Source organism: Pogona vitticeps, chromosome 5 (genome assembly GCF_051106095.1).
Source record: "Pogona vitticeps strain Pit_001003342236 chromosome 5, PviZW2.1, whole genome shotgun sequence".
In the NCBI taxonomy this organism is placed as follows: domain Eukaryota; kingdom Metazoa; phylum Chordata; class Lepidosauria; order Squamata; family Agamidae; genus Pogona; species Pogona vitticeps.
In genome coordinates, this window is record NC_135787.1 from 75176075 (window position 1) to 75200998 (window position 24924).

Here is a 24924-nt window from a genome sequence, read left to right on the forward strand (position 1 = left end):
GCGGCGGCGGCAGGGCGGGGGGAAGAGGCGCTGCTCCTTTCCCTCCCTGAAAAGCCATTGCTTGGCTTCCACAATGAACCGCAGGACCCCAGCCATCTTTTGCTCTTCCGTTTGCTCTCGCGGGATAAATCTCCTCCTCCTCCGCCCTTCTAGCAAACGCTGCCCACTCGCCCGTCCTCTTTTATGGCCTCCCTCCTTTTTCTCTCCTGATCCGAGCAGCCCTTCCCCGAAGAAGGCCTTTCTTCCCCCCCCCTCCTCAAGGCGTCCAAAGGAAGGCTCCCCCTGGCACGTCTCTTTCCCGTAATTTCTTCCCTCCCTCCCCCTCAAAATCACAACAATTCTTCCTCCACGTCATCGTTGCCTTCCCTTCGCCGCCTGGATTCCCACCCCCCTTTTTCCTCCTCCTCAGAAAACATCCTCGAGAGAAGGCTCGCAAGGTCCTGCTGTCTCGGACTCACACCTCATGCCTTAGAAGAGCCCGATCCCCCGGCCCCGTTGGGTCTCCGATGTTCTCCCTCCTTCGAAGGGCAGGGCCAGGCTCGGCTCCCCTCCCACTCCGGGGAATGGGAAGGCGACTCTTTAAATAGGGGCGGCGCGGGCGGGTCGGAGCCACTCGCCGGCCTGATCCTGCCCCGGGTGCGCGTCTCGCCGGGCGGCGTCTGCTCTCCACCTCCTGCCAGCTGCGGCATCGCCTTCTAGCCCGGGCGCGGGGATCCTCATCGCGGGAGGTAGGAGCCTCCGGGTGCCCTCTGGGTAGACTGCCGGTCGGGTGGGCGGGCAGGGATTTCCCGCTGCGGTTTAGCTTTTCGTGGGTTTGCTTTGCTCGGAAGGGATGAGCCCATCTTGTTGGCGTTCCCCCCCTCTCTTTTTTTAACGGGACAAAGGACTTTGGGCAAAGTTCCTTTTACAAGTTGGGTGGATTGTGTCTGAAATATTCATTTCCCCGTGTATTGTATTTCCGTGGTGTTCCTGAGTATATGAATATAGCTTTTACAGACCTTTCTGTGTAATCAACGGCATACCGAGGTCCCCTCTCTTCACAACGCTGCCTTTGTCAGCCCGTTTGAATGACTCTTGCGGTTTTCTGCACACACACCCCAAATCTTTCTCAGCTCTGCTTCCTGTATGAGGCTGACTAATAACGTTTGTCTGTCTGTCTCTCCCCCCCCCCATCACTCACTCTCTCTCACACACAAAAACTGTGTATAGGATTCCAGCATTAGGGCTCAGCAGATTCCTGGAGATTTTTGTTCCAAAAGCACTTATTGTACAGCTGCTCTGAAGTGGCCTGGTTGTCTTTGATGACTGGTAAAAATGATTCTACTTTTGCTAGGAATACAGTAATTTATTTCACAATTTAAGACCAGCCCATTGCGTCTGAATTAACCTGGAATAAGTATCACAACCCGGCTTCATAATTCATTATATATATTTTAAAGCAAGACCTGTGGTCTTTAGCACTCAGCTTGCAGTCCTAAGACATTTTTCGAAGGTAGGAAACATATTGAATTACCAATTTTCAGTAGTACCACATGTTACTATAACTGACTTATGTTTATTTACTAAATTTACCACATGTTACTATAACTGACTTATGTTTATTTACTAAATTTCCATTCAAGAAGCTTAAAGAAATACACCTGAGACTTAATCTCCCCTTCCTCCTTGCAGTGATCCTGTGAGGGAACTTAAGCAGAATGACTGTCCCTGGATGACTTAGTGAGGATTTGAAGTCAGATTCTGCCCCCATTCCCAGTCCCAAGAGTTTCTAGGCACAGTTTAAGGTACCCATGCAGAAGTTTTGTCCAACTTGAGATGAGATTCACCAAGTCTTGTAACAACAACAACAATAATCCCATGGGAACATCAAGTAGAGAAAGTGTCAAAAAATGAGGAAGTCAAGATCTTGTGGGATTTCCGGATCCAAATGGATAGACACCTTGAACATAACACACCAGACACAGTAGTAATAGAACGAAGAAATGTCCAGATCATTGACATTGCAATTCCAGCGGATTCCAGAGTTGAAAATAAAGAATTGGATAGCCTAACAAAGTGCAGATACCTGGCAATCAAAACATCTTGCTTGTGGATGAAACAATTCAGTGGTCCCTGTTGTCATTGGGGCTTTGGAAACAATATCAAGAAATTTCACAAAGTACTATAAGCAGTTGCAGATCTCAGAAATCATAGCATCAGAGGTACAAAAAAGGCAATATTAGGAACAGCATACATATTGCACTGATATTTAACAGATACTTAGGTTTTTGGTTAAAACCTGTACTGTATACCAGTCAGTGTTTTTATAGTTTTGATTGACTATGCAACAACAACAACCATAATAAATAATATAAATGTATGCCGTCAAGTCAGTTCCAACTTGTGGCAAACCTTTTCCAGGGTTTCTTAGGTAAAGAATACTCGGGAGTAGTTTGCCATTACCTTCTGGGGGCATCCTGGGATTTTGCAGCTTGCTCAAGACTACCCAGGCTGGCTTTTCTCCCAAGAGAGACAGTGGCGATCAAACTCCCAACCTTTGGCTCTGCAACTATATGTCTAAACCACTGAGCTATCCAGACAGGTATTATGAAGATTACAACTGAATAATGGCTGTTGCTTAGGGTAGTAAATTGCACTAGATTAGGCCCATTGCTTGGGAGGGAACAACAGGATTTCACCAATGTGTGTAAAGCACTAAGAATAATAACATGTATAAAGCACTGAGAATAATCCACCATTCTTTCCACCATGTTTCAGTTGTGTGTTTGTCAGGGGCTTTTGGCTGGGCGCCATAGACACAAACACTAAACTGAATGGACCTTTAGTCAGATACAGTCTGGTAATTCTACTAGTAAGTGATTAAATAGAATATCCGGCAAAAACAAATAAAAATAAAATATAAAGATGAAAAAAACATTATGGCACTTAACTGCTGAATTTTAATGTGAGCTTTCATGGACAAATCCACTTTCTCAGCTTTTGTGAACAAGTCCATTTCCCACTTCCTTTGTCTGTGAAAGCTCACATTAAAATATAACAGCTGGTCTTCAAGGTGCCTCAACATTTTTTATCTTATTTTATTTTTATTTTGTTTTTGCCTGTTACGCTATCACAGACTAACACTGCTACCTCTTAAACAAAATAGCCGGAGCTCCTTCTGGCCATGTTAATTAGTTAAATAGAGTCCAACAACAAAAGGCAAACAACGCTGGTGTGATAACAGTGGGTGAGGTTTTAGCATGCTAACTAAATGTGATCAGTTTAACCATTAGCCATTAAATCAAGGCTAATTTATCCATTCTTCTTTTTTTTTTTTGTTTAGTTGTTAAGTTGTGTCTGACTCTTCGTGACCCCATGGAGCAGAGCACACCAGGCCTTCCTGTCTTCCACTGCCTCCCAGAGTTGGGTCAAATTCATGTTGGCAGCTTCAATTACACTGTCCAACCATCTTGTCCTCTGTCTTACTCTTCTCCTCTTGCCTTCACACTTTCCCAACATCAGGGTTTTTTCCAGGAAGTCTTCTCTTCTCATGAGATGGCCAAAGTGTTGGAGCCTCAGCTTCAGGACCTGGGACAATATACAGCCTTGTCGTATTCCTTTCCCAATTTTGAACCAATCAGTGTTTCCATATCCAGTTCTAACTGTTGCTTCCTGTCCCACATATAGATTTCTCAGGAGGTAGATGAGGTGGTCAGGCACTCCCATTTCTTTAAGAACTTGCCATAGTTTGCTGTGGTCCACACAGTCAAAGGCTTTTGCGCAGTCAATGAAGCAGAAGTAGATATTTTTCTGGAACTCTCTGGCTTTCTCCATAATCCAGTGCATGTTAGCAATTTGGTCTCTAGTTCCTCTGCCCCTTCGAAATCCAGCTTGTACTACTGGGAGTTCTCGGTCCACATACTGGTGAAGCCTACCTTGGAGGATTTTGAGCATAACCTTGCTAGCGTGTGAAATGAGTGCAATTGTACAGTAGTTGGAGCATTGTTTGGCACTTCCCTTCTTTGGGATTGGCATGTAGACTGATCTTTTCCAATCCTCTGGCCACTGTTGAGTTTTCCAAACTTGCTGGTATATTGAATGTAGCACCTTAACAGCGTCATCTTTTAAGAATTTAAATAGTTCTACTGGAATGCCATCACCTCCACTGGCCTTATTGTTAGCCATGCTGTCTAAGGCCCACTTAACTTCGCTCTCCAGGATGTCTGGCTGAAGGTCAGCAACCACACTCTCTGGGTTGTCCAGGACATCCAGATCTTTCTGGTATACAGTAACTCCTCTGTGTATTCTTGCCTCCTCTTCTTGATGTCTTCTGCTTCTGTAAGGTCCCTCCCATTTTTGTCCTTTATCGTGTCCATCTTTCCACAAAATGTTCCTTTAATATCTCCAGTTTTCTTGAACAGATCTCTGGTTTTCCCTTTCATTTCTTTTCCTCTACAGTGGACCCTCGACTTACGGAATTAATCCGTATTGGAATGGTGGCTGCAGGTCGAAAAGCCTGTAGGTTGAGGCTCCATTGACCTACAATGCATTGAAACCCGGTTAATCCATAACTGGCCGTTTTTGTTCCATTTTTTTTTCTGGTCTGTAGGTGAATTCGGCTGCAAGTCGAAACTAAATTTTGCGGCCAGAGAAGTCTGTAATTTGAAAAGTCTGTAAGTGGAGCCGTCTGTAAGTCGAGGATCCACTGTATATCTTTGCACTGTTCATTTAAGAAGGCCCTCTTGTCTTTCCTTGTATTCTTTGGAAGTCAGCATTCAATTTTCTGTAACTTTCCCTATCTCCCTTGCATTTTGTTCCCTTCTCTTCTCTGCTATTTGTAAGGCCTTGTTGAACAGCCACTTTGCTTTCTTGCATTTCCTTTTCTTTGGGATGGTTTTTGTTGCTGCCTCCTGTACAATGTTACGAGCCTCCATCCACAGTACTCCTAGGCACTCTGTCCACCAAATCTAGTTCCTTAAATCTGTTCTTAACTTCCACTGTGTATTCATAAGGGATTTGGTTTAGATTATACCTGACTAACCCAGTAATTTTTCCCACTTTCTTCAGTTTAAGCTTGGGTTTAGCTATAAGAAGCTGATGATCAGAGCCACAGTCAGCTCCAGGTCTTGCTTTTGCTGACTGTATAGAGCTTCTCCATCTTTGGCTGCAGAGAACATAATCAATCTGATTTCGCTATTGCCCATCTGGTGATGTCTATGTGTAGAGTCGGCTCTTGTGTTGTTGGATAAGAGTGTTTGTGATGACCAGCTTGTTCTCTTGACAAAACTCTATTAGCCTTTGCCCTGCTTCGTTTTGAACTCAAGGCCAAACCTACCTGTTCTTCCTTTTATCTCTTGACTCCCTACTTTAGCATTCCAATCCCCTGTATTGAGAAGAACATCTTTTTTTGGTGTCAGTTCTAGAAGGTGTTGTAAGTCTTCATAGAAATGGTCACTTTTAGCCTCTTCAGCATTGGTGGTTGGTGCATAAGCATGGATTACTCTGATGCTGAAAGGTCTGCCTTGGATTCGTATTGAAATCATTCTATCATTTTTGAGATTGTATCCCAGTACAGCTTTTCCCACTGTTTTGTTGACTATGTGGGCTACTCCATTTCTTCTACGGCATTCTTGCCCACAACAGTAGATATGGCAATCATCTGAATTGAATTTGCCCATTCCCGTCCATTTTAGTTCACTGACGCCCAGGATGTCAATGTTTATTCTTGCCATCTCCTGTTTGACCACATCCAGTTTACCAAGGTTCATAGAGATCTTACATTCCAGGTTCCTATTCAGTATTTTTCTTTGCAGCATCGGACTTTCCTTTCACTTCCAGGCACGTCTGCAGCTGAGCGTCCTTTCAGCTTTGGCCCAACCACTTCATTAGCTCTGGAGCTACTTGTACTTGTCCTCCTCTCTTCCTCAGTAGCATGTTGGACGCCTTCCGACCTGAGGGGCCCATCTTCCAGCATCATATCTTTTAGCCTTTTGTTTCTGTCCATGTAGTTTTCTTGGCAAAGATACTGCAATGGCCTGCCAGTTCCTGCTCCAGGTGGATCGCCTTTAGTCAGAACTCTCCACTGTGACCTTTCCATCTTGGGTGTCCCTGCACACCATAGCACATAGCTTCTCTGAACTACTCAAGCCCCTTCGCCACAACAATGCAGCAGTCAGTGAAGGGGATCCATTCTTCTGCTCCAAAGCAAATGTAATTGACACATTGTAGAAAGTGTGCGGGCGGGGGGGGGAGAACAATCCAAGCAAACTGCCTCACCCCCACCTGCCATCAAGTCCCCTAAAGAAAATAATCAGAGAAATGCTTGTAACATGAACCACTTGGGTGTCTACAGGGAGACTGGCCACTCCAAAAAGCAGAGCTAGGCCAAACAGTTCTGAAATCCTCACATCTGTTTCACAGTGTGTATGTCTTGTGCAATAAACCCCTCACCACTCCACCGATTTGGAAGGGGAAGGAAGGGAACAAAAACTAGGGTGTGTGTGTGTGTGTGTGTGTGTGTGTGTGTGTGTGTGTCAGTTTGTCAGTTGCTAGTAATAGTTTAACAAGTGGCTTATAGAGTTTCAGGAAGGGAGAGAAAGAAAAGGGACTGCTACTCTATATATGTTCTGTGGTGACTTGATAAGCTGTGTCTTACTTAGTTCATGTAAACTTGCCCAGACTTTTCCTCTTTGTATGGCTTGTGGTCCTTGTTTCTCAACAGAGAGGCCATGGGAAAGATCAGTCAATAGGCCTATTTTGTTGCCTGCTACCTACCTTCAAGCTTTTCTGAGAATATGGGCCCTCCACTTTAATTAACTGAGAAGCCTGCTATGTTTATACAGGTCAGGAAGACATGAAACAGAAGGCGTATGGCTCTTCTCATCTAACAGACAGACCATTTAAGCCTCTTTGGTTAGCCAGAGTTATAATCTTACTTCTGTGCCCTTTCCTCCACCTCTTTTCCTACCTTCTGCAGTCAAGAAAATCTTGCTTCTGAAAACTCTTGCTGAAATATAATAACTTCTGGAGAGATTGGCATTCTCTGTGAAAGAGGAAAATCGAGTTCATGCTAGCTGGGTTTGCCCCACCGGGTATCAATGCTTGAAAAGTGATTTTGTGGGGACTGTAACTCAGTTCCTTAGCTAGTATGGTAAGCAGCTAGGCTGGCTGGGGATTCTGGCGGTTACAATCCAAAAAGTAATTTTTAGAGTCCAAAAAGTAACAAATGGTAGCACTTTTCAGATATTTGAAAAGCTGTCATACAGAGGAGGGGCAAGATCTGTCCTCGATCATCCCAGAGTTCAGGACACACAACAATGGGCTGAAGTTAAAGGAAGCCAGATTTTGGTTGAATATCAATGTTTTAAATGGGAAAAATCACTTCACGATGATCAGTTCCCTGCTTTGGGAACCGATTTTTCGCTTCACGATGATCAGAAAACAGCTGATTGTCGGGTTTCAAAATGGCCACCCACTGTTTAAAATGGCTCCCTGCTGTGCTTAGGACGGATTCCTCACATTACAGGCACCAGAAAATGGCCGCCCTATGGAGGATCTTCCCTGGACGTTGAGGTATTTCACCCACTGGAATGCATTGAGTGGTTTTCAATGCGTTTCAGTGGGCTTTTTCATTTTGCTTGACGAGGATTTCGCTTAACAACGGTTTCTGTATTTATGAAACCTGTTGTTTTCCACTTGATCTTGCAACCAAGACATTATTGTCATTACCAAACTCAGGGAATGTGATTTATTTGGACTATAACTCACAGCATCTCTTCTCCAATGTGACCTTCTGGCTGGTGATTCTCGAACTTACAGTCTAAAATGTAATTTTTCCAAGCTCTGATCATTGCAGTGATTCTCAGACTTTGGGAAACATTTTACTGCATTCCCTAGAATTGATGTAGGCTAGATTTAAATGGGATTCAAAGCAAATATCAAGCTTGATCAAGCAGGAACATTTAATTAACAAAAAGTGTTTCTGCTTAATTGAGAAATAATAAGAAAATATGACTTGGTTTTAGTGTTTTAAATGCTCAAAACAAACTCTGTTCCAATCTTCTTTCTAACCAGAGCAATCATGTTTGAAATTAAGAAAATCTGCTGCATTGGTGCTGGTTATGTTGGAGGACCAACGTGTAGTGTCATTGCTCATATGTGCCCAGAAATTAAAGTCACGGTTGTTGATGTCAATGAAGCTAGAATCAATGCCTGGAATTCGGACACGCTTCCAATTTATGAGGTAAATATTTTCGGTAACATACTTTCCCACCTTTTCTTAACTGTACTTGCCTCATCATACACTTCTTCCCTGTTACTGTTGTCGGCCTCTACAGAAATGCATGCCATCTTTATTAAATGGTCAGAATCCTATTAGTGTTTATGAAAAATTTATGGTACAGAAACGGCATTGGTCGTCCTGTGTGATGCCCTGTTGAGGGAGTCTGACAGGGGCAAAGTGTCTCTGCTGGTCCTCCTCGACATCTCAGCAGCCTTTGATACCATTGACCACGGTATCCTCCTGGGGAGGCTCTCCGAGCTGGGAATCGGCGGCCTGGCACTGGCCTGGCTCCGTTCCTTCTTGGAGGACCACCCCCAGAGAGTGCAGCTTGGGGAGAGCATCTCAGCCCCGTGGAGTCTCAATTGTGGGGTTCCACGGGGTCACTTATCTCCCCAGTGCTGTTCAACATCTACATGAGGCCGCTAGGTGGGGTCATCATGGGGTGTGGAGGCTTGTGTCATCAGTATGCCGATGACACTCAGCTCTACATCTCCTTTTCACCAACTGCAGGAGATGCCGTTCTGTCCCTTCAGCGCTGCCTGGGGACTGTACTGCAATGGATGCAGGAGAACGGGCTGAGGTTGAACCCTGACAAGACGGAGGTACTGAGGGTGGGCGCCCCCACAGTTGGGGATTTGGGAAACTCCCTCTCTTTTGGGGGAGTGACTCTGCCCGCCAAGGATGGGGTCCGCAGCTTGGGGATCCATCTGAACCTGGCACTCACTATGGAATCTCAGGTGGCGTCCGTGGTCCACTCCTCCTTTTTTCACCTTAGGCGGATAGCCCAGCTGCGGTCCGACCTTGATGTTGGGGCGCTCACTACCTTGGTGCATGCGCTCGTAATCTCAAGATTAGACCACTGTAATGCGCTCTACGTGGGGCTGCCTTTGAGGCTGCTGCGGAAACTACAGGTGGTGCAGAATGCGCCGGCCAGACTTCTTAGTGGAGTGAAAAAATACCAACATATCTCACCCACTCTGGCTGCATTGCATTGGCTGCTCATCCGGTTCCGCATTGACTTCAAAGTGCTGATGCTTACGTACAAAGCCCTAAACGGTTTAGGGCCTCGATACTTGGTGGAACGCCTACTCCCACCAAGATCTACCTGTGTCACTCATGCGAGCCAGGAGGTGAGGCTGAGGAGCCTAACGCCGAGGGAGGCCCGGAAGGTAAAGACAAGAAATCAGGCCTTCTCGGCGGTGGCTCCTTGCCTTTGGAACAACCTACCTCCTGAGATTCGCGTGACACCCTCGCTGGGTATCTTTAAAAATCAACTAAAAACATGGATGTTTCGGCAGGCCTTCCCTCCAGACAATTCCTGATGCCCTCTCCTCTCCCTTTCCTATTGTTTCCTCCCTCTCCTATAGTTTTTTCTATTTAAAATTCTTTATACTATTTTATGCTGTTAGCTGCCTAGAGTGGTCTTAACCGACCAGATAGGTGGGATATAAAATAAATAAATAAATAAATAAATACCTTTCCATGGCTAATTGTAGCTAAATTATGTTTAGTCATGTGCCCATGTACACATAATTTGTTTAGTCATGTACAACTGAGACATACATGGTCATCTCCTCAGTTAGCTGATCAAGTTCTGCATACCTTAGATGAACACAAACAGAATGCTGGCTTTTATGTTTGTACAGTTGATAATCTCATGTGTATCCCTCAGAGAGTCCAAGGTGACACATATGGGAACTTTCCATTTTTTGCCTTCAGAGATAGCAGAGTAAAACAGTAAGATGCTGATTGGCTGAATGGACTTCAGTCAAGTTTGTGCAATCTGTGCACTCCTCCTTTGCTCACTGTTTACCCAGTGAACTTTGAATCAGGGCTTCATTAGATGGTGAAACACTAACCCGTTTCAGCAGAGAGGAGATGGGTAGAATTTAACAGTAGAAGAGGAAGGGCCAGACATTGGCCAGGTAGAAACGTACTGCGATATTATTGATAAACTACTCTCAAATTGGCAAGCATCTGTTTATTTAAAATGTGTATACACTTCGGCTAGAAAAATCCGTGATTTTTTCAAATCAACAACATGGTCTCTGCCTTCAGGCTTGCAATATAAAATAAGGCAACACACAAAAAAGGAAGGGGAAGGAACCCTTTCTTAACGCTACAATGTTCTAGTAACAAACTGCTGTAATGCAGCTGAATTTTATTGGCCTGTTATAATAGGAACAGTTTAAAGTGAGGAAATAGCAAAAGTCACTAATCTCTCAGGTGAGCTGGCAACCCACATTCCTCTTTTGCAGCTTGATGGAATAGCTCCTGAATGAGGATTGGGGGAAAGGCAAATCTTGAGGGAGCTAATCATGAATTAAGTGCATGATCTTTCACACTAATCTGGGAAACTATGCATAATCAACGCCAGTTCTAAGGCCTGGCTATTCAGATAGGCCTTTCCTCCAAGCACCACATAATATCTTCTTATTTCCATCTGGAATGATTGTTAATCTCTGTAAATGATGGTATAACTATTTTATATGCTAATTGTTTTTATATTCTTTGTTGTGAGCAGCCCAGAATAGACTGTGTCTAGATGGGCAGCAAATAAATAAATAAATAAATAAATAAATAAATAAATAAATAAATAAATAAATAAATAAATAAATAAATAAATAAATAAATGAGAGGCAGCATGGGCTCCTAATTCTTACTTGTGCAAGTAGTTAGAATGGATTGTGTATAAAACTGCAGGTGTGGCCTCGGATCTAGAATCCAAAGAATGCAAGTACAGTAGCCTGGCTCTATGTGTAACTGTTATATAATGTATTCATGGCTGTATATGAGCTGAGCATCATGAGGTGCCTTAGCCAAAACTTAGAAAAGTTAGGGTTTTTTTTACTGCAGCTCCCAGTCTCCCCATTTGATGGCCATGCTGTCTGGTGGATTCAAGGAGTCGTTGTCTGGAAAAAGGAATTTTTCCAGGCTCTGCCCTTGGTAGGCTTTTCTCAAAGCACTGAAGAGCAGTCATATTTCTGTCTCAGAGAGAGACATCAAAGTGTAAATTTGCTCTTCCACCTGCATGATGTATTTGGGTTAATGGGAATGATAATGTCTGGAAGCTGATAATGTCAGCATGATGCTGTTTTGGGATCTGATTAGACCAGAGCAGGTTCATATTTCCCCAAGGCACATCTCTTTTTGAAAGGTGACAGTCTTGACAACTGGGGCATAGGATTGTCATTTATTTAATGTTGACACATCTGACATATCCAAGAAGTACAACTTAGCAACATACTGTGCAGAGACAGCACACTTTTTGACTAGTGTAGTACATCTGGACTACTTACCTCACAAATTGTTCTTGGAATGCAAGAGAGAAATGAAATAGGGCCCATTTCAAAATATGCAGAAGCATTCAAGACCATCAGAGAAGTGGTTAAGAGTGCTTTAGCACTTCCTTTTTTGAAAATAAGGACCATATCAGTGAGTACTCATTTTTAACTCAAAGGGAATTTCCAGTATCAAGGAACATTTGTGCCTATAACACTCCAAAATCCCAAAACTAGTGTCATAAAATACTGAGAATTACTGCTGCCATACCTTTTACATGCCTGTTTCATGGGTAGTACGTCATGACATGTCAGATGAGTTGAATGCTATTAGTTTAAAAGATGGGCTCCACATTTTGTCTGACCCTTTGTTGCCCTTCCAAGAATAATTTTGTTTCCTTAGCTTGGGCTGATGAATGGGGTGGGTGGCAGTACAGCATATGTGTGTTTTTTTGGTGAGACGTTTTCATTGCTGCTGTAGTAGTGTTACTGGTGGCAGTAGCAAAAATGCTATATAGTGGTACCTCTCAAGAAGATTACCCCGCAAAACGGATTTTTCGCTAGACGTTGACTTTTTGTGATCGCTATAGCGATTCGCAAAACGGTTTTTCCTATGGGAGATTTCGCTGGACGATGATTTGGTCTGTGCTTTGCAGACCATTTTTTTGCAAGACAACGATATAAACAGCTGATTGGTACTTCACAAAATGGCTTCCCTATGGGCGATTTTTGCTGGACGATGACTATTTCCCCCATTGGAATGCATTAAATGGTTTCATTGCATTCCAATGGGGAAATGCTTTTCGTTAGACAATGTTTTCACAAGACAGCGATTTCAATGGAACGGATTAACATCATCTAGCGAGGCACCACTGTAGCTGTATTCTAGACAGCAGACAATGGTTCTGGCTGACCCTGACCCCTCCCATTTTAACTCTCCCATCATTTTCAGTTGATTGTAGATGCTAGTCAGTTGGACAGCAGCACCAGCCCTTGATGCTGTCTATGTAAATACCCCATGCTGGTGGGATGCTGTTCATTTCTAACCAGTGATTTTGCCTATTCTTCTGATGTTAGCCTCTTAGTTGGCAGATTAGAAGTTTAGACAAAGCTACAGATTAGGCAAGAATCACGTTTATTTTTAATTTATTTTTTAAAAACACAGGCAATAAGAATTCTGTAAGGGCCTTAGCATAGTTAGACTTTAAAATGCTTGCTTATCTTAAGAATATATGACAGGTGTGTGACTCTTGTCCACTTAAGTTTAGTGGAGTTTGTCTTTACTGTAATCTAAACTGTAAAGGAATGCTGTGACCTTTGTTAAAGCCCCATGTCTTTGTTTCTGAGGCTGACTTGAATTTATAGCCAGATCATAAAACAAGAATGAGAAACCCACAGCCCCAGGACTGTATATGCCTCTTGACCTTATATAAAAAGTCAGCCATAATAGGTATAATACTCTTTGGTTTATGGAGCTATACATTCGTTTTCTTTTTAATGAGTTTTGCAAACACAAAGCACAAAAATGTGGTGTTCTTTAAAATAATGAAACAACAGTAATACTGATATAAACACAGTCCAAAGCTGGATGCTACAGTTTGTACACACCTGGATTTTTTTCACCAACACAAGAGAAGGAGTTGCTTGAAGCAACAAGGAAGAAGGCAAATGTCTCTTTGCAGCCAAATAAGAACAAAGTTTCAGATATACTTATTGATTGAGGTCAGAGATCCACAATATAAAGGAAACAGCTCCAAGTGTACAGTCTTTAAAGCATTAGAATAAAATACAAATTCAAACACGAATACATAATATCACCACATAGATTTACCCTTCCAGTACCTTTCCTGCACAAGCATATTGAAATTCTGTTACCTACACCAAGGACCTACATCATCCTCCAAGGAAACAGCCGTTCCTGCCTTCTCCTGCTCTCCCACCCTTTGTCCACTAAAATTTTGAATCACAGCACCACCGCCCCTAAAATCTCCCCACTGACTGAAACAAATAGTCCATGGGGTTACACAAGCAATTCAGAACTCTGGGAAAAGCAATCTTTCCTTCCTGAGGGTATATGTTGTGGTGGTGATGGTGTGGCAGAAAGATAAAAAGAAGGCAGGGAGAGAAAGGCGATATGACCAGTCTGGGTATTATATTTGAATCCCAGCAAAAATGCCTGCTGGTATATTAATCCTCATAAACTAGATGTGAGTTTGGGTATTTGTTTGAAACATGATTCGGGATAGTAATAGATAATCAGAGGTAATGTAAGTTAGGTCTCAGATCTAATTTGCAGTAAGATAGCAACAATAGAAAACAAAAAAGGGGACTCCGTGTCTTACTGAGGAAATGTTTGCTTTCAAGACTTAAGCCTGCACTTCCTAGAAAGGGAGTACAGTATTATACAGTAATTGTAACGGTAGCATCACGAGTCCATAAGATTGTATTGTATATTGTGAACCACCCAAAAGGTTATAACTTTAAGGGGGCAATATAGGAAATAATACATACAAAAATAATAGGCATTTTAGAGGACAATCTGGGACATAGACTTGATATTGGATTATTGACGGCCAAAAGTAAACAGACTATGCAAGACCCAGTGAGTCAGAGCAGAGCAAAGCAAAGAGCAGTACAGATAAGCAGAATCAAGGCACAGGCGGTCAGTTTGTTACGGGAACTGATGATCAGTCTTCCAGAAGGGTCTTCCTGTTCCCTCTATACAGTATATTCTGGGAAGCTAAAGCTAAAAAGAGCAGGAATTGAGAAACTTTGGCCCAATAAGCATGGACGACACCTGCCTTCATCCTTCTGATTGGTCCTTTCAGGTGGAGCTGATGAAAGTTGTAGGTCAAAACATCTAGATGACCAAATTTGCCCTACTCCTGCTCTAAAGTGAACTTGTATTGCTTGACTGGGCAAGGCTGTAGATTTAAAACATCCACCACTAGTATCAGATTTAGACTACAGAAATCATTCCTCTGTCTCCTTGATTAGGTTAAACCAGTTATTATATTCTTATGCAATTAATGTCACAAGTCTATTATGAATGACCATATCTTATGCCATCCTCCTTCTAACAATTGTGCTGCAAATCAGCAATATTTTAAAATGTCCACCTGGCACAAATCCTTATACTAGGCAACAAGGGCTAACTGGTGTTTTTTTTTTTTACAAAAATGTTAACTTGGACCCATTTTATTAGAGAAATGTAAAGAATGTGCAGTTTGCTTTCATAACTTCAACTAGTTTAAATGTAGGGATCCTCCAGAGTCTTGGGATTATCCATACATATTCAGTGTACTTGCAATCTATAATCAGAATTGTCCAGAGTACAGCAGTTTAACAACTCAGCAAAATATTGGGAGAGAAGATGCTCCTTTAACATCTATACGACAAGTATAAATTTCACAAAAAGCATTTTTGTGGAAGCCACTGGGAGTCACACCATAGGCAGTAAAAATGAATAATATTGTTATAACTTGGGCAAGATTTGAACAATCAAGATAACATAATTCCTTCAGTTGTAAATATCTTTTACACCCAAGAATTTTCCTAGAATTAAATATTTTTCTATGCTTTACTTCCCTGTTGTTCTACCCTTATTTCTGTATTGAGGATGGGCTCATTTCTTATCATTTGTTAGTTTTATTATTACAATAATAGTGTGCCATCACTTATGGCGACTCTTTTCATGTTTAATCCTAAAATAACTTGCTATTTTTTTTTTCAGCCAGGGCTCAAAGAAGTGGTTGAATCCTGCAGAGGGAAGAATCTCTTTTTCTCCACCAATATTGATGATGCTATTAGAGATGCTGATCTGGTGTTTATTTCTGTAAGTAATAACTTTTCCCCTTAAATATCTCAGATCTGCTGAGGATGGCAGCAGTTGTAATTGGGAGAAAATTATGAGCTATAGTCAGTTTGAACATTCATATTGGGTTAGGGAGAGGATTGCAATTAAAAAAAACTTCTATTCTGCCATAGATGGTGGGTTTCACAGGTACCTGGTTCCCACATGTTCAGCAGCAATATTTGCATAAGCGCTGGTAAATGTCAGGATTTCTTCAGAGTGAATAAGGAAAGGGAGATTGAAAAAGAGTCATCTTCCTGCCTCTATGGAAACTCAAAATGCATGATTCCTTCCTTTGTGGAAAATTAAGTTCCTCTAAGTTCACTGGGAATTAACTCCTAGATAATTAGCAGCAAAGGCAATGAAAAGTCTTGTAGCATCTTGAAGACAAGCACCTTTTATTCAGCATAAACTTTCATTGGCTCCAGTCCATATCAACAGATGCACTTCAACAGATGGTACCTCCATTGGCAGGTTAGCATCTTGCATGCTTGCAGGTGCAGGATTGTTATCACTGAGGTCAAAAGCAATTGAATACAAGTGGTTAACACTGATAACAATGACCAGTGACAAACAACAGTTGGGTGTTAACACTGGTACCTTTGATCACATCACTCACACGAGCACTGTCAGTGCATAAGTGGGTTGCAGGCTGAGTCTTCATGGAGATCACTACTTGCACAAGGCAACACTTGCTTAAGTGCCACTGACTGCAGTTATTACACTTGCAAAATCTTCTACTCACTGAAAGCTCAGTTGGTTTTTAGGCAAGAGGAGATAGATAAGAATCTCTGTAGGAATTCCTTATGCAGTTGAGATTTGTGCAGGAATCTGTCCTTGAAGTTATTTTGTCCAAGAAATAGATGGGTGTCCACGGGATTATAGTCTAGTCATTTGAATTTTTGTGTGACAATATGACAGAGGGCCATGTGAGAATGCTACATATGTATTTTTAAAATCTAAATTCAGATAACTTTTTGCATCATAGTAAGCTGCCTTGCTGAGTCAGTAAACTAGACCTTCTACTTTAGAACTGCTACACTGGCTGGCAGCAACTGTCTAGGTTTCAGAGGGAATCTTTTCCATCTTGACCATGAAATACCAGGCAAGGACACCCGTTCTATTACCAGAGTGAGGCAGTTGCTTCAGGCAGCGAATGCTTGGCAGCAACAGTAAAGTACTGGAAGAGAAACCACATGCGATCTAACTTGCCCTATACTAAAACACTCTCCCATCAGTATTCAAGAAAGATTCCCTTCTCACAAATGGGAAATGAGAGAGTGCTGTCTTTGTTCTTTGCTTCAGGCAAACAGATATCGAGGGCTGCCCTAATGCAGGGGGTTGAGTCTAGAACTTTTAGCACACAATACATGGGTTATTAATCGTGGTCTCAGAATTAGTTTATATTTTAGAATTAAAAATACCAGAGATGTGCAGGCAAAAGCCTCGACTGCCAGAATGCATTCTTGTTTATAATTTAGGGTAGATAGATCAAAGAGAAAGATAGGTTTGGTGTAAATTAGAAGGATCATGTGGCTCTGAAGTTGTAGAAATGCTCCTGCACGGTCATAATCCTCCATAAGGCCAGTGACATTTCTAGTAGCCATGTGGGAATTGACCTGCTAAATGATTAACCTGCCTGCCAGCCCACAACTGGATAGACGAGTGGAAGAGAAATCTTTCTTAGTTGGAAAAGCTTTTACAGGCAGTTCTCTTTTGCATCTTCTTCACATAAATGGAATGCAAGTTGCCACAGAGTTCAATATAGACAATTTTAAACCAGGCTGGCTATTTTTTTCTGGGCAGTCATTTTAATTGTTTGGAAAGTTTATTCAGCTCAGTACTGAATGATAAAGTCTATATTAATTTGGCCTACATTTTAACAAATTAGCATATGATTATGAACTGTGTAGCTACATATGAAAATGCATGTGTATATTTCTTGGGAATGGCAGCAGTCCTGCAAACTGAAGCTTGGTGCCATGGCAGCATTTCCAACAAGAAGATACATAGATTTGTCTGAGTATGGGACAAGGTTCTGCCATGTCAAAGGAGCTGATGGCAAGAGAAGTTGAGACTAGAAGATGACAGGGACAACAGAGTCCTTGAGCTGAACATATCAAAGAGCAAGTTGGATCCAGAAGCATTTCTAAGTATCAAGCCACCATAAGATCTGTGTTGGCTTGCTGGTGTTCAGGATGCCTCTTTGACCACTTTGTCATTGCACACTATAGTCTCAGATCATGCACATACGATCCAGTTCACAACCCACCACAATTTTGAAACTTCTCTCCCCCCCCCCCCCATATAACCTATACTCGTCTTGCAGTATCTTCATTCTCTGGAGCAGCCTTCTCCATGCTGATGCTGTCCAGATGTTAGACTTCAACCCCCAGCAGTCCAGACAGAAGAAAGTTGGAGAAGGCTGCTCTTTTTATTTATTTAAAATATTTTTATCCCACTCCCTCCTTTTAAAGAAACCAAGGTGGCTTAAATCATTAAAAGACAGTATTTAAAACTAACAACAGGGATTATACAAATACTAAAAAGGATCAAACAAATACCATACTAAAAACATTAGCAACACAAAAACACACACATTCAAAGCAATAAGGATCAACAATCCATTTTAAAAAGCCCCACTCAGGCAGCCAGTCCCTGAGGGGAAGTTTGTCTGAAGAGAAAGATCTTTGCTAGCTTGTGGAAGAACAGTCAAGGTGGGGCCAGCCTAGTTCTAGACCTTCCCAGAATGTCCTGGACAGTTTTCTTTCCCAAAACTGAATGCACAAGTTTTGCACAGTAGCCAAGAAATGAGATATCAACAGATTGTTGTTTTTTGGTAAGAATTCCAATTTTTCTTTACAGGTTAATACCCCAACCAAGACTTACGGCATGGGAAAAGGCCGGGCAGCAGATCTGAAATACATTGAAGCCTGTGCAAGACGGATTGTGCAAAACTCCAATGGTTATAAAATCGTGACTGAGAAAAGCACTGTCCCCGTTCGAGCAGCTGAGAGCATTCGGCGTATCTTTGACGCAAATACAAAACCAAACTTAAATTTGCAGGCAAGAGATCTGCCATTTTGAAATCCGATGGATTTTTACCTCATTGATGCACTTCTCATTGATGCACTTCAACTCAATTTTTTTATCTTTGTCTACAGGTTTTGTCTAATCCAGAATTCCTAGCAGAAGGCACAGCAATCAAGGACCTGAAGAATCCAGACCGTGTCCTCATTGGGGGTGATGAGACTCCAGAGGGCCAGAAAGCTGTTCGAGCTCTGTGTGCCGTCTATGAGCACTGGGTGCCCAAAGAGAAAATCCTTACAACGAATACTTGGTCATCTGAACTTTCCAAACTGGTTAGTACAACTGGAAAACATTTCAAGTGTTCACACTAGGAAAGTAAATGAAGTATCAGCTCTGTGGCAATGAAAGAGACTTTCATCTTTCATTAGCCTCTGAAAAGCATTGTTGTAAAAATATTGGATAAAAAAATACATTTCATTTTTTTAAACTCTTCCACTGATTTCATAATTACACAGTTTGACAGCATTTTGGCAATATTTACTTGGTTTAATTTGATTGCTTGTGAGTTATTATCTATGCCATTTCTTTGTTGTTCTAACATGCCATTTAAAATCCAACTGCATGGCTGAAGACTGACCAATTCTGCTGTGGGATTAGAATAGCAAAATGAATAATAACCGAAGAAGGCACTACTTTTGTGGCCTTGATGAGGCCACTGAAGTAGCAGAATAATCCATCAAAATATGTCCTCCTTTGAAACACAGGATGGAAAATCCCAGCATAACATTGGACTCTTCCATTGCTTAGACTAGGCATACACAGAGTAAACCCCCTATAGTCACCATTTGTTACTGAACAACAATCTTTTATTCCCCCAGTCTCATACAGCCTCCACCTCAGCCATTTAAGAGAATGAAGAAATCCCACCAAAAGGATAGGATTTCTTGTGTTCTCCCTTTTATAGAGATAGGGCTGAATTCCACCAGCTTCCCCTACCCAAATAGACTCTGGCAGAGGTTAACAGGAAATAGTAGCCTTTATTTACAGGATTCAGACACGAGTATGAAACATGGTGAGTTGGCTGACTGACAGAATTCAGTTGTTCTTTCATATTTTACTTTTTTAAAGCATTCCCTGAACTTCATATGAGCATGCTAACACTATGCTGCACCGCCCTGTTTCCTTTTCAAAATTAAACATCTCCCGAACGCCATACTGCTTTCTCTATCACTCTCCTTTAACTCACTGGCTCTTGAGTGATAATTACTGGATTTCCTTTTCCAGGTTAGGAATAATTCAGGTTAGGAATTCAAGGTTAGGAATAATTTTTAAACAACCGTTATGCCTCTAGCAGCTGTGTTTCGACATCTAGGAATAAAAACATATACCATAAAAACTTGCCATAGTACTTGCATGAGCAGGAATGTCTTATGAAACAAAAAGAATCCTGCACCAAGACAATCCGAATTATATGACTTGTATAAAGTATATAAATTGAGAAAATACTCTGCAGCTCATCATAAACAGGGGCAGCTTTCTATGAGGGCAATAAAAGGCCCCTTCCAATCATCAGAAGTCATTTCTCTAGCTTCTAGGTTTTCAGGAAGTGCTATCGACATCAGTATCTACATGCCTACGGGCTAGAAATTTGTTTGTACATTTATTGACAAAATGTGAGGTTCTCAGGAGACTGATTTCTGTGTCCAGTGCCAAACTTCACGCTTGAGCAGTGCAGTCTCATGTTAGAGGTGGTGTGAGATTCTGGCTACAGAGCAATAACTGTTTTGGTCCCAGCAAGTACTTCCGGTGAGAGCAACCAAGTTTAACACTGTGCAGAAGGTAAATGTAAACACAGGAATTTTATGTGATCCAGTTTCTAATACTTTCTTGCTCCAATATAAATGCTGCTGTTGTCTTTATGTACTGGTTACCTGCTGTGCTTCATATGTTTCAACAGAATGTAGCTCTCTGCATTTGCTTTCTCTTCTCCATCCCTAGGCAGCCAATGCTTTCCTTGCCCAGCGGATTAGCAGCATTAACTCCATAAGTGCCCTTTGTGAAGCAACAGGTGCTGATGTTGAAGAGGTTGCAAGAGCCATAGGAATGGACCAAAGAATTGGAAATAAATTTCTGAAAGCTAGCGTTGGTAATTTAAAAAAAATGTCTTTCTTTCGTTGTGACAGGGAATGGCCTTGAAGCTGGGGGACAGTGCCCTCTAGATGTTTGAGGGCTTTCGGTGCTGTAAATCTCAGCCAGAGTTACCCATGGACAGCAATTATGGGAGCTGTAGTCAAGCAAAATCAGGAAAGCCAGACGTTTCCCAGCCCTGTATTTGACCATGCATGTTTAGACCATTGGTTCCCAAACTTTTTCAAGTCACAATTCCCTTTTTAAGTTGCCAAGTAATCTGTGACACCTGCCCAACCATGTTTGCATAAAAAGGCATTTTTAAGGGGGTAAAGCCATCCATTCTCAGAAAGCAGAGGCTTCTTTTTCCTCCCAGAGAGCCTGCTTCTCATACATACTCTGTATGTATGGGCTAATTTTAATATCCCACTCTGAAAAATCAAGGAAGAGATTATTCAACAAGGGCTATAACATATATAAGGTGACCTGTGACTGTGAGGGTTCAGTTTTCGGGGCTGTCTGTTCTTCAAATAAAGGACGAGACGGTTGAGGTAAATCAAAGGGCTCAGTATTTATTGCAACATCAACTCCAACAGGATTCACACCTAAAAAGGGGTTCAAGGATTCTTGCAACATATTGCTTGGCTTTAACGGTGTCCATAAAACATTTAGAAAAGGGTTTGTCGTCTCTGGGTTCCAAGGTCCTGTTAATAACGGCACAGTCCCCTGCCCAGGGTCCAGTTCTTCATCTAAGGATATCAACGGTAGAGTCTCTTCATCCCCGCTCCACTCACCCCAGGACGACTCATCTCCTCCATCGACTCCCCAGGGGCCGGGTAACCCCCCAGTTTCCTCAACTCGGCTATATGCCATTGCTTCTTCCGTTCAAGCTCTTGAGCTACCGCTTCTCTTTCTTCACGGAGTTTCCTCCTCCACTCTTTTGCCTCGGTCTCACCCCAATACGAAGGGCGAGGCTTCAACCCCAGTTGGCGACGTTTCTCCGCCTCCTCATGGGGGACTCGGACCTGCTCCCATTTGTGGGAGGAGCCTCCATCCAAGGATCCTCCATCCAAATCCACTCCCATCCCCCCTGTATCTCTGCCGTCTTCCCCCTTATATCTCCCGCCGCCGCCTCAATCTCCTCCCTCTTTCTTCCCGCCAAAGATTCCCCGGGTCTCGGGGAAAGGGTTAACCCTTTCATAGTCACCTCCAAGTCTTGGGTATCTACCCCCTTACTCAAGGTAAGGGGTTCGGCGACCACTTGTCCCCAATCTGGGGTCCCCACGCCTTTCTCTTCCCGACGCATTGGGGACGGAGGTGGGGATGTCTGTGTGTGGAGGGTTCTCCTTGAGAGCGACGGCACTCCCACTAAGGCCTCCACTTTGGGGGCCTCACAGTGACACACACACCCAATAACACTTTGTGAACCCCCAGATTGGGAAGCACCCGTTCAGATAATTATAGTAGCTAGTAAGTGGCTATCCATGTCCAAATGAGTTCAAGTTCCTTTGGATTTGTTAAATGAGACTGCACTGCTTTTTGAGCTTTTTGCGTAGGTAGAGTAACTAGGACTGTAAATACAAAGGTATTTATTGTATAGCATTGCCTAACAGCTGTGAAAACATTCAGGAAGCAATCTTAGGTTCTTCTCACTGAGGTCTTCCCTCTGTGAAAATTAGAGGATATTTGGCTGGGGATGGCCTGGTAGCTCTCATGACAAGATAGAAAGCAATTGGTGGGGAAGTATGTGACCCTCCAGATAATGATGGGCTACATCTCTCTTTAGCCTTCTGAGGGGCTATCTCCTGAGATCTCAGGACTGCACACATTCATCCTTGGAAGGCTGCTCCTGAGACTCCCGCCCCAGTATTAGCTCTCTCTACCCTCAGGGGGCACAAGGGGACTTTGTGGAGCAAACCTTTTTCAAAAATTGGAGGAAGATGGGAGAGCTGGAAGGCCACATGTTGCCCTTATTCTGCTCTAGCCGACAGAAGGAGGCTGGAGGAGGGACATAGACCACTGTTTCCTTTTTATTAAGAGGCTTCTAAGCAACTGAAATTTCACCAAGATACCTGAATCTTGGCTTTCAAGAAATCTGATTTTATCCTACAAATTATTGGTTATATTGAAGTTTAGAACTGGGTTGTCTTGTTTAGATCTTACTCCTGTTTGTTTGCTTATTTATTTATTTGATCCATTTAAAAATGGTTATTTCTTGCTTCATAGAATCATAGAAAAGTGAAGTTGGAAGGGGCCTACAAGGCCATCAAGTCCAACCCCCTGCTCAGTGCAGGGATACAATCAAAGTATATCTGCCATGTGATTATCTAAGTTTTTCTTGAATGCCTCCAGTGTTGGAGCACTCACCATCTCCCAAGGTAACTGGTTCCACTGTCATATTGCTCTAACAGTTAGGAAGCTCTAACTTCAGAGTACTCAAAGCATTAAAACTCACTGTTATAAAACAAAGAATATTTTTCTATCAGTTTTATCAATAAGAGTTTGTTTCCAAAACATACTTTGTTTTTAATTTTTTATTAATTACTTATAAGACAAAACAAATAATAGCTAAAATGGAAATACAATAGGTGTCAACACAAAATTATAATCTCCAAGAATCAGGTGTATAATTTAAAAAGACACAAGCCTCAACAAAGATCAAAGATTGGTCCAATACAAAATTAATTCAAATAATAACTCCTCTCCAAGTGAGCTTATGACTGGGCATGACCATGGCATATGACTATCAAGAAAATACATCAAGAAAATCACAGCACTAATATTTAGATCAGTGGTTCCCAACCTTGGATAACCTTGGTGTTCTTGGTTATCTGTAATGCCCAGAAACTTCAGCCAGCACAGCTTGTGGTGAAGACTCCTGGGAGCTGCAGTTCAAGAACACCTGGATTACCCAAGACTGGGAATCATTGATGTAAATTATTTGCTCAGACCCTTTCTAAAGTATGTTGTAAATGTGATCTTTTGTTGAACAAGTCATAACGTATCTATAGGTGTCTCGGATACACTAGCAAGTGCTGTCTTCCACTGATGAAGGCAAAATCATACCATCCATCTCTGAGACCTTGTGCATCATATTTATTAGCTGACAATAAATACCTATAAAGAAGTAATGTAGGTCTATTTTCTTGGACTGATACAATAAGGAGGAGACTCTAAAGCACTCGGTACTGATGGACTGTATTTAGATAGCTACTGTAATTATAAATACTGCCATTTGGCTGAAGCTGGCAAATCATACCTACTTCTCAAGTAGGCAAATGGCGAAGATTCATCCAATTAATGGGTATAAAGTAAGGATTCCTCAAGGGACGTGGTGATGCTGTGGGTTAAACCACAGAAGCCTCTGTGCTGCAAGGTCAGAAGACCTGCAGTCGTAAGATCGAATCCACGTGACGGAGTGAGCCCACGTCGCTTGTCCCAGCTCCCGCCAACCTAGCGGTTCAAAATCATGCAAAATGCAAAATGTAAGTACAGTGGGGTCTTGACTTAAGAACGGCTTGAGTTAAGAACATTTTGACTTAAGAACCACTCTCATAGGAAAATATTGACTTGACTTACAGACTTAGATTTGAGTTAAGAACTGAAAAAAACCACGTGGGAGGCAGGGAAAGTGCAAAATTGGAACTTTCAGTTGACTGTTGGCCAGTGAAAAGGGTGCCTATCTGCTTCCTCACTCCTCCCCGCGTTTAGAGAGTGGATTGGGAGACAGTCTTCGGACTGCCTGGTACTGTACTGCCTGGACTGTATTTTCCCTGCCTTCCCTGAACCTTTCTTGACCTAAGAAAAAAAAGAAACAAAATATCCCCCTCTAGTGGTCGAAGGCAGAATAGCAGCTTCCCATTAGTTTCTATGGACGGAAAAGAGCAGATACGGATCAAATGGTTTTCAATGCATTTCTATGGGAAATGCAGATTTGACCTGAGAACGTTTTGACTTGAGAACCGCCTTCCAATACGGATTAAGTTCTCAAGTCAAGACCCCACTGTAGATAAATAGGTACCACCACAGTGGGAAGGTAACAGCGTTCCATGTCTAGTCGCGCTGGCCACATGACCATGGAAGATTGTCTTCCAACAAACGCTAGTTCTGTGGGTTGGAAACGGAGATTAGCATTGCCCCCTAGAGTTGGACACGACTGGACAAATTGTCAAGGGGAACCTTTACCTAAGGACTCCTCTGTCCAGGCCCTCCATAAAAAGGACTTCTTTCCATTTTTTAAAAGCAGGTTACCCCATAAAGTTAATTTAGCATGTGAAAATGGGTCAGATCAGAATTGTTGTGACATAATTCTCTTACTGCAGAGATTGTTGGGGGAATGGAATCTTTTTAGGCATACTGTATTTAGACCCCAA

The 24924-nt window shown here is 42.3% G+C and overlaps 1 protein-coding gene across 1 annotated transcript in view; it reads left to right on the plus strand.

Annotated features, from left to right (window-relative positions):
* Positions 1-588: 588 nt before the first annotated feature.
* The window catches only part of UGDH (UDP-glucose 6-dehydrogenase), a 35634-nt gene continuing 11298 nt past the window's right edge, over positions 589-24924 (plus strand). Inside the window, exons 1-6 of the mRNA XM_020786276.3 lie at positions 589-728; positions 8053-8221; positions 15275-15376; positions 18260-18460; positions 18559-18756; positions 20423-20570. Coding sequence (XP_020641935.1) covers positions 8060-8221; positions 15275-15376; positions 18260-18460; positions 18559-18756; positions 20423-20570 — 811 coding nt within the window. The 5' untranslated portion in view covers positions 589-728; positions 8053-8059. The remainder of the gene's footprint in view (positions 729-8052; positions 8222-15274; positions 15377-18259; positions 18461-18558; positions 18757-20422; positions 20571-24924) is intronic.